General features: G+C 38.2%; 1 protein-coding gene across 4 annotated transcripts in view; it reads right to left on the bottom strand.

Moving 5' to 3' along the window:
* Positions 1-382: 382 nt before the first annotated feature.
* Slc4a4 (solute carrier family 4 member 4) overlaps positions 383-16,128 on the bottom strand; it is a 420,169-nt gene continuing 404,423 nt past the window's right edge. For 3 of the 4 annotated variants that reach the window (XM_057771894.1, XM_057771895.1, XM_057771896.1), the window contains 4 exons: positions 14,843-15,016; positions 11,162-11,323; positions 5,113-5,192; positions 383-4,492 (listed from right to left, as the gene is read on the bottom strand). In XM_057771894.1, coding sequence (XP_057627877.1) covers positions 4,387-4,492; positions 5,113-5,192; positions 11,162-11,323; positions 14,843-15,016 — 522 coding nt within the window. In that variant the 3' untranslated portion in view covers positions 383-4,386. Of the gene's footprint in view, positions 4,493-5,112; positions 5,193-7,306; positions 7,404-11,161; positions 11,324-14,842; positions 15,017-16,128 lie in introns of all 4 variants that reach the window. The other variant, XM_057771897.1, reaches the window with a different exon arrangement.

The raw sequence follows: 16,128 nt of genomic DNA, 5'->3' as shown, positions 1-16,128 counted from the left end.
AGTAATTATTTTTTAATGGATGCTTATACTTTGTAGCCTTTCAGTTTGCTTGAAGAATTGAGTATATATGCCATCCTAGATCAAGAAAATGATACATTTTTATTTTAGTAGCTAAAAAAAGAATGACAGTATTTTTCTCTCATTGTCCTTATTCACTATGAATGTACTATAAACTTTGAACAAGAACACTTCATTAACAATTAAATATATGACTTCACTCTTTTATATTTGGGGGCATTTATGACATCCTTTTGCCTGGGGACATGGCACAGTCAGAGGGCAGGTGCTCGCGCTCACTCAGACTTCACTTGTTTTCACAGCATCCAAACAACATAAGAAAGCATTCAGTCAGAGTTGAACAGAGGCACTCGACACCCACAAATGCATAAAGTTACTTTATTTTAAGTATACATTTAATTTTGAAAAATATAAATGCTAAAATATCTCATCTTCTTCATCTCTTAATTCCATAAAAGTCACAATAGAAAGCTTCATAAAACTGTAAAATACTATGTTATAGGAATTTTAGGTTTCATATTGGAAAAAATTATTAGTAATATATTGAAATGTTTTCTGTTCTTTATCATTTTGTTCCACCATGTTGATCTACTTCATTTAAAATAAAAAGATGCATCATTTCTCCAAAGTTAATAAAGACTTAAGAGAATAAAAATAAGACTATCTGAAAGTGCGTACTGATCGTGAGCAGTAATGTGTACGGATATGGACCAGCCCTGGAAAAGGCTGCAAGGAGGCAAGTCTGCATCACTGCGCATTGCCGGCCTGGGACAAAGTTACTTCGGGCTCTAAGGATTCACTGGGTGACATTAGCCCTGAGTTGCAGTATTTGCCTAGGAAACAGAATTCAGGATTCTTGTGTGTATCCATAGAGCACAATGAAATGAACCAGGAATAAGCTATATCCAAATCTCTGGTCAACACGCGAGTCACCAGATTCACAGGTATTACAAAAGGGTTTTCATTTCAGGCTGCCACAGAGCTCAGTGAAGTCATCTGCACGTTCCCAAGGCTCCTCCGACAGGGAAGAGCTGCTGTCTGCTGACTGTCTCCAGTCACTTAGTGCGATGAGAGCAGACGGGGAATATCACAGGCTATAAAGAAGAGCATCTCAGGTTCTTGCACCAAAATCATGAAGTGGTTTGAAAAAGATTGAAGAAAACTTTGTCCCATTCCCGATCAATGCTAACCTCTGCAATATAACTCAAATGGTTTTGTTTTTGAAAGATAGTCAGCAGTTGATACATTTCAAGTACTTTAACACAGTTAAAAAAAAAAGAAACAAAAACATGGAAGACAATCATTTGCTCTATTAAACACCGATACATAGCCAACAAAGGATTTACTCTGTGTGTGTTGTTACATGTGCCCAAAATGCACATAAGCTGAATTATTGACAGTAGATACCCCTTCTCTTAGGTGGGGGATGAGGAGAGAGGTTTTCTTTACCTCTTCTCAAGGGAATACTTCCCAGCCCCATCCCTCAACTTTACTGGAAGGAGAAGCTGAAACAACACTGGCTCCAACACACAAAACGGTCCGGATTCCAAGTAGTTTTTGCACACAGTAGGAAAGGAACAGCATCTCCAAAGGCTTCTGCAAGCCGGAGGCCTCATGCCTCGATAGGCAGGTTCAGCCCACATATCTTCCTTCTCACAGTCGGTCTGCACAACCACAGTATTCCTGTTCAACACCTCTGAGTCTTCAAGAAACATTAATCTCCACATTCACAGCCAGGAAGGAAGGGTAGGAAGGCATTATAAAGAATCCATTGCTATATTTGTGTCCAGTTTACATAGAAACAAAACCACCCTAAAATCTGTTTAGTTATCAGCCAAGAAGCAAATTCAGCCAGATTCAGATAATGTGGTGTTTCCTTGGAGATTTGGGGATCTGCGGGTTAGTGCGGGAACTACAGGAGTCATGAGAGGGCGTGGTGCTAACTCTTCCTCACAGCAAAAGGAAGGTATGACTTTATGCTCATTTCGAGAGTGCTAACCATCTACCCAGCCAAAAAATAGGGATTTTATTTAACTGAATCCTGAGTTAGGTTACTTCAGGAACTCTCGGAAAAGGAGGAAAGGGACCATGGATCTCTAAATAAACTTGATTCATAATTAGAATATATCTGTGCGTGTATATGTATAATATATAAACATATACATATATCTCCAGAGATTTCAGAAAAGTAAACAAAGTGTTTTTGATTTAACATCAAGAAGGACTACCTTTACTACGCATGCCTTTAAACGTTCTACTGAGGTTTCTATCGCTAAAAAGGTAAGATTACTTACATGGTTTAATAGAAAACTAGGCAATAGACGATAACCATTTTATCATTTAATAGCTCTGGATACAAATGTGATGTAAAAATTATCATTTGAGATGTTTACAAATACCATGTCATTTCCTGCTATCATTTCAATGATTATTTATGATGTCATTTCTGCTTAGTTTCTATAAAATTTAAAGTTTTAAGATGACCAAATACTGTAAAAATAACGGTTAACTTAAGATAATAGAACTCTTATCAAAATTTTAGGAGAGCAGAATTATATTTTAGTTACTGTAAGAAATTGGGGTCCATAAGAATACACCACAGAACCAAAATGCGGTTCATTTCTGCTTCTCTAATTCTTTTAGTAATGCCTGACAGTGAGTGTACATTACAACTGTTGTTATACAAATCCCAAAGTGTGGATTCCAAATCTAAACCGTTATTTTCATATACACTCAGTATATAATATGACTTACTAAAAATCAAATGCCACAGTCAATTTGGCTAATAAAGGTTAACACGGTATAATGAAACACATACATACACACACACATACACACATATATATTCAAAGTAATCCAACCACCGTGTTCTATAAACCCATGTACTTGAGCACTTTAAACTGTCTTTGTAGATCTATGTGCATTCTTCCCGTTATAGATGTGAGACAGGGCTGTTAATATTGTTATGGCTTTTGTACTGCAAATACAGACATGAACTGTATCTGTGATGTTGATGAATGTCTGAATAATTAATAAGACATATTCACCTGAATTTCCATGATAAATTTCTTGGCCCTTAGGAGATTTTTCAGCAGTGGTTTGGTTTTATGGAAATGGACACAAGGGGCTTGGCAAGTTTCTCCTCTGTCTACTGTCACTCTTTATCTGACTTTGCACAAGTGTGCAACAGCCACACACAGAGTTCATACACAAGCACACAAATTGTTCAAACGAGGAAATCTTTACCAATACTGCACGGGACATGGACATGCCAGACAGCAGCATCTGCTCCCAGCATGACCATCCCCGCTGCGTGAGTTAACCCTCTTCCACTTGTTCTCTCCCCGACTCCTTCACACAACAGTTACAGTTATTTTGAAGAAAGGGGAAAAACAGTAACCCAACAGATTCTTAGAAACATGGTGTTTTGTTTTTCTTTTAATTTGTTCTAGCCTTCTGGCTTATCCGTGTGTGTGTGTGTGTGTGTGTGTATGTAAAAATCACATTATATACAATACAATTTTTACAGAAAGCCTGGCAGCTACAGGTAAGAGGTAGAACTACTCAAAACTATGTTTCCTGCTGCAGGAAAAAAATTCATTTTCTTTACAGTAATTAAAAAAAAGTTTAAAAAATTGACAAAAAATAAGTTGCAGGTTAGGCCCCATAATTTAAACAACAAAATCTAGGAAGAAAAATATTCTTCGATGTACTCAACAGATAAGTTCATTAAGGGTTAAAAAAGTTGCATAGGAAAAGGGACATTCCAGCACTTGCTACAATGATGGCAAAGGTTTTTCTACAGGGAGCGAAGTACCATTAGTGTTTCTGCTTTTGATAACTCTAAGATCAGGGCTGACGAGCAAGGGCAGGTCGGTAGCAGCACTCTTCCAGCCTCGGGGGCTCTGTAAGCAGGAAGGGACTCAGTCTGGAGGTCAAGGGCCACTCTACCAGACAATGGCAAGCCAGTAAGCACAGCTCTAAGCTTGGGTCATAAGTTCCTTCAACAGGTTCATAAAAGGTGGTACAAAATGCTTAATACTTTTGATCTCTGCTTGACAAGGGCAGCCTCTGTGTGTGTGTCTTGAGTGACAGGGATTTACATGTCAGAGGACACGTCTGAACACCTGGAAACGAAAGCATGATCCCCCAGGTGCTTTTTTGTGTTCTTTCTTAAAGGAAAGGGACATTATTGTCTTGATTTTACCTATGCAAGAGAAAAGCAGAGAGAGTGACTGTAGTATTCAGCCAGTGACGGAACAAAAGTTTTAAAATACACAGACAAAAAAAAAAAAAAAAAAAAGAAAAGAAAGAAAAAAATTAGAGCGGTTAACAACACAGCTGTCAGTTTTGAGAAAGACAAACAGGTTACAATGTAGTTTCTGTTCCCTTGTTCCTCCAGGGATAATCATTGTCTTCAGGCTCAAGTTCTATTCTAATTTGAGGCACAGCTTTCACTGGAGTTCTAGGAGGACTAAAGCAAAACAGAAAAAAAGAAGAAGAAAAGCAATGAGTAAATTCACATTTCATCATCATCTCCGGAATGCCTATGCTCAGGGCTCCCTCAAAATGCATCAATCTGTTCCGTTTGTTCCCGTCCCTTTTATGTGTATTAAAAACAGGGACTTTTAAATAAAAGCAAACTCAGGTAAAATTACCCAAGATTTCATATTTAACAAAAATTCTCAAAATAAAAAAATGAAACTACTGTGTGGTTAATACTGTTAGAAATTGAGGGCCACGACGAGCGCCCTGAAGACACTCATATTCCTGTTTTCTGAGATGCAAACAGGCCCTGTCATTTCAAGACCCTTGTTAGAGGGAGGGGAACTACTGAAGAAAGCTTCCAGGAGACTCCAGTCACCCTGCATGACAATGAAATCATAAGGTCTACTATGGATCCTGGCCTTTAATTTAATGACACTGAAGTTTTCCATTATTCTTAAGAGTAAAGCTCAGTCTTTGCAAAGGTTTCTCATCAGCAAGTCTAGGGTGACTCCTGTGTCCCCAGGTAATTTATTTAAGTCCAAGAAAAGGGATTCTGCCCATCACCCCGACTGCTGCAGCATCCCACCGCACAAGGCAAATGCTGACCTTGGTATACCCAGCGACTCGAGGAAAGGAATTTTATCAGCATGATGTGTGGCGTTCAAGGAATGTTGATGATCTTTCTCCTGGAAAGACAAAAGAATAAAAATAAAAAATGAAACAAAATAGATCTTCGGCAAAAATGTACATTAGAGTGAGTGTGAAAATCTTCATGCAAACCAAGGCACCTTTCAGAACCGGAAAGAGTAGGAAAATCAGGTTTAGACAGCATCGATGAACATTGCATCAAGCTAAGCGTGCAGGCAGTGTGACGGCGCCCAAATCATTTTCTCTCTCCCCTTTAGGGTAAGAGGGGAGTCCCTGCCATGGGGGCTAGAACATCCTCTCTGTGTCTCATACATGTCTTTGAGCTTCCATCCATGTTCAACCCCCAGTCTTGCCTAGCTGTTGCTATTCAAGAGGTAAAGAGATGTTGAAGGTGCACGCAATACAACTCCAGTTTAATCAACTCTGTTCTTCATTGGCCTACAAAGATCACCACATCATTAGAAAAGTTTCAGTCAAAATGGTCATATATAAGCTTCTACATCAACCATCAGTTATACCAGTAAAAGTATTTTCTCAGGGCAAACAGTTGGTATATAAGTTTTTATCACAAGTCTTAAGTTCTGGACTGGCAATTGTTTTAAAAAAGTAACCTTTACAGCCTTTGTTTGCCTTTAATTATCCAGGGATGAAAAATGAAAGCAGAATATGATAGAGGAACTTAAATTCTAAAAGAAATTCCTAATTTCCATTGATAAGGATGGGCATAAAATTAGCTTTGTTCGTAACTGGTATTTACATGTTAGACAACAAAGGTAAGACTGGTTGTTCTTTAAAAGCAGTGGGTACTCTGCCTTCAAATGGTGTCCAACGATCCCATTTTCTGGTGTTTATGTTCTTTTGTGACTCCTTCCTACACAGCAAGAGAGCTGTCTTCACAGCTAAGTCTGCAGCCCAAGTTCTGGGCAGTTGAATCTTAGATTCTATCATAAAATACCATGGCTTCTATTTGAATTTTCTGTCTATCTCTGGGCAGAGCCATAGCACTGTGCCATTGGAGTTCTATGGAAATGTTCACAAGCCAAGGAAGTGAAATTTCCTGCCAAAGATCACTGGTTGGAAACAGACCCTCAGCTCCAGCCAATAGCCAAATACACAAGCTCATGAGACCCTGCACCAGAAACACGAGCTCAACAGTTCTTGAATTTTTGATTGTCAAAAACCATGACTGTGGTGCTGTTTTGCAGTTGTTTGTTATTGAGAAATTGATAATTAGATAAACCCATATTTTATCAATAGTTACCATTTTCAAATTGTCTTGATAACCCTAATCTCTTATTGACCGTGGGTAGTATTATCCACTAGAAATAAAAGTGGTTCTGTTGTCGTTCCTATACCAGCTCAGTATCCTCTGCAGCATAGCTGGATCTAAAGGAACACATTTTCTTCATTTGAAAGCCCAAAGCATGACATGTTTTGGAGGCAGTTGCTTTATGCTACTGGAAAAGCTTCCTGTGTTCACTGATGTTACTACAGCGTGACCTGTCAAGCACAGGTGAAAACATGACAATTCACATGCTATTACATGGTAGCCACCAGCCAATTACTGGAGAAAGACCAGAGCAACTCTAGCTGTGAATATGAAATAGAAGAGGAATGAGGAAATTAGGAAGAAAAACATAAATCAGGTGTATCTAGAGAGTTTTGCTAATATTTCACAACTGCTAATTTAACTGAAAGTATTCTAAATTCTAAACACTAATAATTCATTGATCCTAGAGAGACCCCAGGTATAATTTCTTTCTTTTAATCAATTAGATGATTGACTGAGACCTAAGGAGGAAAAACAGTAACAGGCAGTGATGAAATGCTATATAAGCTGCAGTTCTAAATATCAGTGAGGGGGAAAAAGCCAATTAAAAATACAGTTATAGGTTTAGCTATTGAAAACAAAACGAACAAAAAAAACCCTGGTGATGACTTAGCAAAAAGACTATTAAATAAATATATAAGAGGTTATGGATAAAAGGAAGATGGGTAAAGCTTCAAGTAAAGTCTTCTGAGAAGTGAGTTGCTTCAGTCTTCACACAAGAAAGAATAAAGATCACGTAGGAGAGAGGCAAACCGAGGGCCGTCCTAGAGGACAAGCGTGGGTCGTAGTCAGGCAAGCATGCAAGAGGTTAGTTCTACTCACTGTCCAAGGGTTTATTATCACTTAGGAAAGGCTGCTGTTCCATGATGTCCATTGGAATTTTAATACTGGGGACCTTTTCTGAGTATGGGCAGTCAGACTGTGAAAGAAATGTACAACAGTTTTTAGAATGTTTTCTATTACTTCAGCCCTTCCTGCTCCCCAGTGTTTACGCAAACCTACCACTTCGTCGTTTATGGCAACTAAAGAGAAAAGCATTGGGTACCATTCCGACTGCCTAACTTTTCAAGTACTCCACATCTCTACCCATCATTTGTTTTCCTTCTGAGTTAATGGGACTGAGCTCATTGAGGCTCGAACCACAGTAAGGAGACTCCTACAGCCACACTGTAAAGTGTTCCATAGTCAGATTCTGAATCAGCAAACCACACACAACTGAACAGTGGTCCACAACTGGATTCCCCATGGCAAACTTTGTTGGTTGGTTTTTGGTTGTGTGAAGTGAACATATTCCCTGTAAAAACAGATTAAACTCAGGAAAATTTCCAAACTATATATGGTCTTAAATTTCATGTTTTGTTTTACAATGTTCTCTGCTTCTTTCTCCAGGAAAACCTTGACCCGTATTCCTGTCCAAAACGATCTGAAGACATTTTTAACATCCACTAGAAAGGAAGGGACTATAGACTTTGTCACCCTTCCTTACGTTAATACTCTCAGAAACTATTTCATGATGAAAAATTCATTCCAATTTGCTTGTACCAAAAATAATTTTAAACATAAGCAAAAAATACCAAGAAAAATAAAACCAAAAGGATAATCAGATAGAGAATAATAATCAGGAAAATGATAAAATTCGGTAGTTAGTTGTAGAACTTCTTAAAAACAGGCCAACTAGCCCAAAATATCATAGAGTTCCATAATTATTACTTTACTTTTTAAAGTTTCAATGATCAAATCAGTATTATGCAATAGCGAAATTATGGAACTAATCTAAGTGTCCAATAGCAAAATCTGGACAAAAAGCACCACACACACACACACACACACACACACACACACACAGATACATTTTTTTCTTTTGGCCATAAAGGGCAATGAACTCAAGTTGTTTTGAAAGAAGTTAGATGCAATTAGAGAGAATCACAATAGTCAAATTAAGTCAGTTTAAGAAAAATAAATATCATGTTTTCTTTCATTTGTCATTTTTAGATTTTATATAGATACCTAAAATCATGAAGTAAAACTGTCTATGGAGACAAAGGAAACTAGTGGAGAAAGAAGGGTGAGGACAGGGACATGAGAGGGACCATGTTCAACATATACTAATATAACATGCAAGAACTTTAAAAATTAATTAATTAAGAAAATCAACATATTGATTCCAAGATCCAATTTATGTATTAACTGAAAATATCAAGGGAACAATCTCTAATTGAGAGAAAGGGTCAGGAGAGAAGAGGATGAGGAAAAGGGCTGGGACTGTGCAGACTCAGTAGAGTTTCTCTAGCATCGTGAGCCCCTGGACTTAATACTCAACATTTCAGAAATAAAAAAGAAATGGGTGTTTGAGTTTTTATCTTTAAAAAATTTAAGATAAAATCTATTGCTTATAACGAAAATTCCTTTATGATTAATATATGGGGATAATGAGTTATAATACCTCTTGAGAACTAAGATGATGTGCTTAACTAGCAAAAATTTAAATTAATTAAGATGCCACATGTACCTTCCTTCATGACCATGCCATAAACAGAAGTCTCCTTTCAAATGTTTCCCCAAATAACAGCATTTACACCCAGACACTTGGGCAAACCAACTTTTAATTAGAGACTACTAGGCAGGCTCAAAAGTGACTGTGAGCAGATAAAATGTTGGTATGACATAATTCTCACGACATCTGCAATAAATATAAGAACTGTGAGCCTGGAGTCCCAGTATGGACACATGTGACTCAAGAGGCCACATCATCTGAGTCTCAAGAGAGACACTTCCAATGCATAGTCTTCAAATAATGGGGTAAACATATAACCCGACTGCCCTGATACACTCGACCCTGCCTAGCATGTTCACTGTGTATAACCAAATGCACACATCTACTGTCTGGATAGGGATGTGACAGAGAAGGAGAAACAGAAATTAGCATCACCCAAGACATTTCCCAAGAACTTATTTGCAAGATGCAGTAGAAAGTGGTAAATACTATCAAAACAAGAGCACTGTGTGAGTATGAGTCATCAAAAAACATATCTAAGAAATCTGGATTAGTTTAAGGAACTCAATTGATTCAACTTTTGTCATTAAAGAGAGGGATAAATTTAAGACAACCCCAAAAGGTTATGTAATATTTTAAGTAATAGAGAACAATTCATAATATTAGTTTGCATGTTAATGACGTGCGATGATTTTAGGTTTGATGTTTGTGAGCATAAACTGAGGTCTCTATGTTAAAAATTCAACATAAAATACTGCTTTAATCATTTTAATATTTCAGTCAACCTTTTGCTTTTGTCTTGAATGGTCCAAAAATTCACTTCAAGTTTTGATTTCTAGCTAATGTTCTTTTTAATATTGTTCTTTTTTAATACAGCATGCTCACCTCGGCCAGAGTTTAAACACATGTTCTGCTTTTCCTTCTTCCTCAGTGGAAAGAGAAAATCTATATACCTGCTCTCTCAGAAGATGGATGGTGATAGTCACAGAAGTCCCCCAGAGCCCTTTTCTCTATAGCTAAATGTGTCTCATACACTTAGCCTTTTCTTATTGGATCAATTTATCTGAAATCCAATTCTGTCTGTTGCTTCCCTTTGCTGTACTATATCCACATTCTACAAGAAGAATACAACCAGACAGCCCGATCAACTATGAACACACAGAGAAGCTGGGTGGGAGCTCTGGCTTTGCTATGGCCAGCTGTGCACTTCTAGAAAAATGACTTTAATATACGTGCCCGGGCACTACATTGTACACTTTAAATGTATATATTCTCATTTGTCAATAATACCTCAAGCTAATGATTTTTAATTCTGAAAAATAAAAAGTCAATGTTTATCATTATAAATTTCCTTATCTATAAAATGTCAACAAAAAATATGCACTTTAAGGACTTGTTACGACAGCTGGAGATAAGGCATGCTGGGTTGAAGTTATGAGTTTAAAGTTAATTATATTCCTACTTTAGGATTGCAGGGCCACAAGCAAATTGATGTCATGAGGATGCTGAAGATGCTGCTGTCACATCAACACCAGCAGAAATCTCCATAGATCTAGAACCTGACAGAATTGCTCACTGAGTGACACACAGTCTTCATGGGGGAAGTTGTTTGATAAAAGTCTCATTCAGAATTCACTCTGTTCACAGAGATGAAGGATCATATTCAATCAGAATTTTAATGTGAGGCCATTATTTTCTAATATGGCCAAGTAATCCCCCCTCAAAAAAATCCACAGAAAGCACCATTTTAACAATCCTTTTTTAAAGGCTACTGGTTTGAGTTCTCATATTCTATGTGCATGCATGTGTGTGTGTATGTGTGTGTGTGCGTGCACACACTCACATGCATATATAAGAAAAATAAAGCCTAAATTTTCTGTGGGCACTGATTATAGATATCTCACTTGATCTCAAGCATATATACTTCTATGATATGATATAAAGAATATGAATATTTTCATTTCTCAAATTAATCACCTAACTATAATTAATCCTATAGGAGAACCATCTGGACTGTGGCCCTGATGAGGATAATTCAAGAAAAAGACCTTCCCATCTTTTTTAAGAGTTATGGAGAGATAATGAAAACTATTTGCGTGTAAGTACAGGGCTAATGTAGCACAAATACCACAAACAATGTTCCTTTAACTGGTTTCACATGGAAAGCTGGGAGTTTCCCTTACATCATCATTGTCACTATCCAAACTTCCTTTCTTCTTTTTCTTTTTCTTCTCATCCTCTTTCTTTTTCTTGTCCTTTTCTGGAATGACATCATCAAGGAAGCTGAGGTCATGCTGGGAGAAGAGGTAGTCCATACCTTTTCTGACAGCTACGAGTGCCAAGATCTGGAAATACAATAATAAAACAGGTCATGTGAGATGATGTCATAAGGATGCTGATGATGCTGTCCATCAGCATCAGCAGCAAACAGGTCATGTGAGATGATGTCATAAGGATGCTGATGATGCTGTCCATCAGCATCAGCAGCAAACAGGTCATGTGAGATGATGTCATAAGGATGTTGATGATGATGCCTATCAACATCAGCACAAATCAAGCCATGTCAGATGATATCATAAGGATGCTGATGATGCTGTCTATCAGCATCAGCAGTAAATAGGTCATGTCAGATGATGTCATAAGCCCATCAGCATCAGCAGAAATCTATACTGGTTCAGGGTATGACAGAACTGCTTACCCAGTGACCAACTCTTGGGGAAGTTATTTGATAAAAATACCAGTCAAAATCCATTTTGTTTTGTTCATAAAGACATATGATTATATTTGATCAGAAAATGTATGTTTATATTCAAATCAATTGGAATGAGAGGTAATTTTTTCTGAAACCATTTACTTGCATGTTTGGTTTTTAATAAAATTAAAAGCTTAAAGATAAAAAAACTTTGCATGTAATTCCTAATTATTGGAAAATTTTAAATTATACAGGTTTCTAAAACTAGTCAATATTATAAACTAAATGTTTATCATATTACTGGTCCTTGCTGAACACTTAGGAAATATTAGTTCATTTATTCTTTTCAACAAATTCCAGAAATATATTATTTCCCTCTTATGCTGAAAAAACTGAAATTTATAAATGCTATGCTGTCCAAGGTTGTGATATCAGTAAACAAAGAACACAACGTGGACAGGTATCTGCCTCTTTTTACATTTATTTTATTTTTATTTATATGTGTGTCTGTGTATACACACACATGTCTAAGTACCAGTGGAGGCCAGAAGAGAGTGTCAGAACTACAGGGAGTTGTGAGCGAGAAGGCACTCTTAATTAACTATCATCAGTCTAGCCATTTTTCACGGTAAGTGATATATATTCTATATTTAATCTCTTGGGGCCACTTTGTTGCTTCTGAGGGCCTACAATTTTTACCTCTGTATCTTCGGTTCTGTGAACTGTTGTTTTATTAGTTTTTTTTATTCTGTAGACAAATACCAAGTTCCATCACATGACTCACTCTCCTGCCTTTCCTCTGTGGAGGTTCAGCTGTTCAACAACAAAAGTCACACATAGCCACGTGCCAAATGCGGGGACCCTTATCCACACTGCGCTCTTTATGCGAGGCATCCATCTCCTGAAGAGATCAATAACCTCTGCCCCATGGATATTCTAAATCATTTATGAAGCTAAGGAAATCTCTGCAAAATAACACTTTATAAAAGTAAAGTGTTTTTCTTATATTTAGTATAAACAATATATAATTTACTGGATGTATTTCAAATTTATTATGGGTATCTAAATTTTCCTTTTTTTAACAAATTAACAGGTATTTTAAAGAAGGCACTAACTGGTAAGTGGGAAGTCTCTTCTCATGTTCCATTTGTTTTATAATAAGTTAATACAATTTAAGGGGGGAAAAGATGTAAGGGACTATCAATTAAAAAAAATCTTGCTTAAAAATGTCAGTAATATTTTAAACTATTTTTCCTATATCCCTGGGAATAAAAAGAAATACAATCATAAACAGAAAATGCATACATAATGAAATAAAAATCCCTGTTATGAGTAAGAAGACTTTCAAAACAAAATCTGCTAAGTATATAGTATAGAAATGGTTTCCAGAATCCTAGGGATAATGGAACAGAACTGAAGCGCTGGCTTTGAGGTCACTCTTAGGTACTGTTGTTACTGTTGTGTATCAGTTTCCTCCAAGACTGAAACACTATACCCTGCATGGAAGATCCTTAAATAGGAATGTAAACAACTCCAAATAGTTTCAGGAAGTTCCTGAAACTGACTAGATTCACTGGGCCTCTCCCAGCCAGAGTAAGCAATAAAGCCTGAAAGTCCTTCACAGACAAAAAGAGCTAAGCTTCAGAGAAGGCTCTCAGACCAATTGAGAGAGCTGGAAAGGTTGCCCTACAATTTGTTTAACTTCTTGCACACTTCCTACTTGCAGTGTGCTCCAAATCCCCAGCTTTGTAAACTGTCACTCATGTTCGGGTGGCCCTTGGTGATGCAGCTGTCTTTGAGTGTTTTCCATTCCTATAAGTAACCTCTCACTCATATTCCTGTAAATAACCCCAATAAAACTCATTTGTTCACCAAATTGGACTTTCATAATGACCGACAGGACACTAGCCCACTTGAGCATGGCTAGGGCAAACCTTACCCTTCTCCCCCATTCCCTCTGCCTTGCTAAAAACTCTTTGATTATATTCCTAATGCTAGCCATTAAGGTCCATTCCCTTATTTGGCCACTTCCTCCTCCTGAGGCTGACTACCAAGGTCCAGCCAGCAAAGTATTGAAATCTAGCAATTAAAAGCCACCCTTGGCTCACCTAATTAAGAAGCCCAATTAAAATTAAACACCTCATCCTAACATGGGGTTTCCCCTTTTACCTTTATAAACTGCCATTTACCTATGAGTCATGTCTATCTCCTCTCTATCCTGAGGCTGTCCTTCTTTCCCCTCAGGGACAAATATCCTTATCCCCCTCTCCCTTGTTCCTCTCCCTTTCTCCCTCATCCTCTATCTCCCATAGTTGTTTCTTAATCCCCACCCTTTGCCACTCTGAGACAAATAAATCTCCTTTGCGCTAAGACTTGGTCCTGGGGTGTCCTGAGCTAAAACTTTTTCTTTCAGGTGGTATTGGTACTTTGGTCTATGGTGGGCTCCCTATCTGGGGGTGAGCACGCGAGAGTGTTGCATCTCCCCAGGAAAAGTTTTGTCACACAACATAGTTTCTTGCAAGCAATGGAATTACAATAAAGTATACGGAGGCAAGACATAGAGCTTGCATTTCCTCTTTGACTTTTGATTCATTGGGGCAGTTACTTGCTTCACTCTGAGTACTATCACAGGAAGACTGGAGTCCAGCCCTATCCTTAAAACAATGGAAACCACATGAATCTATAAACTCTACTTCTTCTTATGAGCCCTGCCTTTTCTCATAAGTCTATAGATGCTTCTACTATTTGGACTGAAGTGTACTTTATTCTTATTTAGATTGCTTCTATTATACAATACCTTGAAAATGTGAACTGATGTGTACTGCTTGCCAGACATTGTGTTATACACTTGGCATTCATTATCAATGCTTAGAACAATAATAATGCTACCCTCCCACTGATGAGTTCATGGTGGCTAAAGGATGTTTGCTGACCAGCAGGAACTTGAGCCAGTATTTGAACTCAGGAGGGCATGATTCTACCATGGGAAACTTAAGCTCCAACTGGTCAACATAATGAACTGAAAGCTAGAAAGACAGCGAAAGACTATCACTTAAACGATCTGGGTTTTCCCCATCACAATAGCTATGCGATATGCATACAGTCATGGATATAGTCATGCATACATGTGATATGCATACAGCCATGGACAGTTTCAATTAGGAAAACCTACCATGACTGGAAAAATAATAGCAGCCACTGTTGACTTGAGGATCCAGAGCAGAGCCAGGCACAACACCTGCAGGAAGGTGAAGAGATGGACTCGGCGCAGGGGGACGTGGCGCAGGTAGATGAAGTCAGGCTGATGCTTCAGGGGCATCAGAAGCAGCTTGAGACGGTCCATGAACTGGGGAGGAAGGTGGAAGAAAAGCCAACATATTATTTGAAGAGTCATCCGAGTCATTTCGGCTCTGTTTAACCAGTCCTGAGTGATTTGCATTGTGTATTTCAGGATAGCCATTTCCTCTTCAAAGGACAAAGCTCAGCTTAGGGAGTAGGGGACTTACATTAGTACAGCCAGATCATGTTACCAGTCTTCTAAGTTTTGCTGATCTTTTTTTTTTTTTTGCAGAGTTGTTAGCAGGCATATTAGATAAAGTGCGCACCAAGGATAAAGTTACAAAGCAAACATAAATTATAGCTGTTCATCCTCTCTGCTTCTCAACACAGAGGATTCTGAACCTATTTTGGTATAATGTACTGAAGGAAGACATCTAACTTATGTATCTGTTCCTGCCTCAGTTGTCTTATCTGAAAGAAGAACAAATGATACCCAACCTTATAAACATTGCAGAGTTGTTCTAAAGCATCTAACCTGAAAATGGGAGCGCGGAGTACACCAATAAATTCCACGTTCTTTCTCTAGGTTATCATTTGATGGGCACAGCCATATCTACCAGTGTGTTAGCATTTCTTTTTGGAGATGGGTTTCATACCCATTCCAGTGAGTCTCAAAACACCAACAACGAGACACGAGAAGCTCAGAGAGATTAGCACTGCCGTGTATGACCAGGAAACGTATGGATGACCGTGCAAGTTTGTACCATGTGCACCTCACAGACGAAGTGCCGAACTGACAGGAATGATGGTGGACAAGGTGGCGCTTAGCAACACATCACAGGGGCCTTCAGAAGGAGATGTTGTATGGACAGCTATTGAACTGACTAATGATAAGAACTCAGACACTATGTTGTGTTGAACAGAAAGAAGAAGGAACAGTAAGTGACACTATCACAACCTGCTTTGGAGCTACTACCCTTTTGAAAGTTTTCCTTCTCCCTTTAGAAAACATTGGAGCACTGGACTGAAGTCTCACGATCCAAAGGAGGAGCAGAAGGAGAGTGAGCACGAGCAAGGAACTCAGGACTGCGAGGGGTGCACCCACACACTGAGGCAATGGGGTTGTTCTATCAGGAACTCACCAAGGCCAGCTGGCCGGGGACTGAAAAAGCATGGGAC

The sequence above is a fragment of the Chionomys nivalis genome, chromosome 6, assembly GCF_950005125.1.
Source record: "Chionomys nivalis chromosome 6, mChiNiv1.1, whole genome shotgun sequence".
Taxonomy (NCBI): Eukaryota; Metazoa; Chordata; class Mammalia; order Rodentia; family Cricetidae; genus Chionomys; species Chionomys nivalis.
Note: the sequence above shows the minus strand (reverse complement) of the source record. Positions and strands in the feature narration are given on the sequence as shown.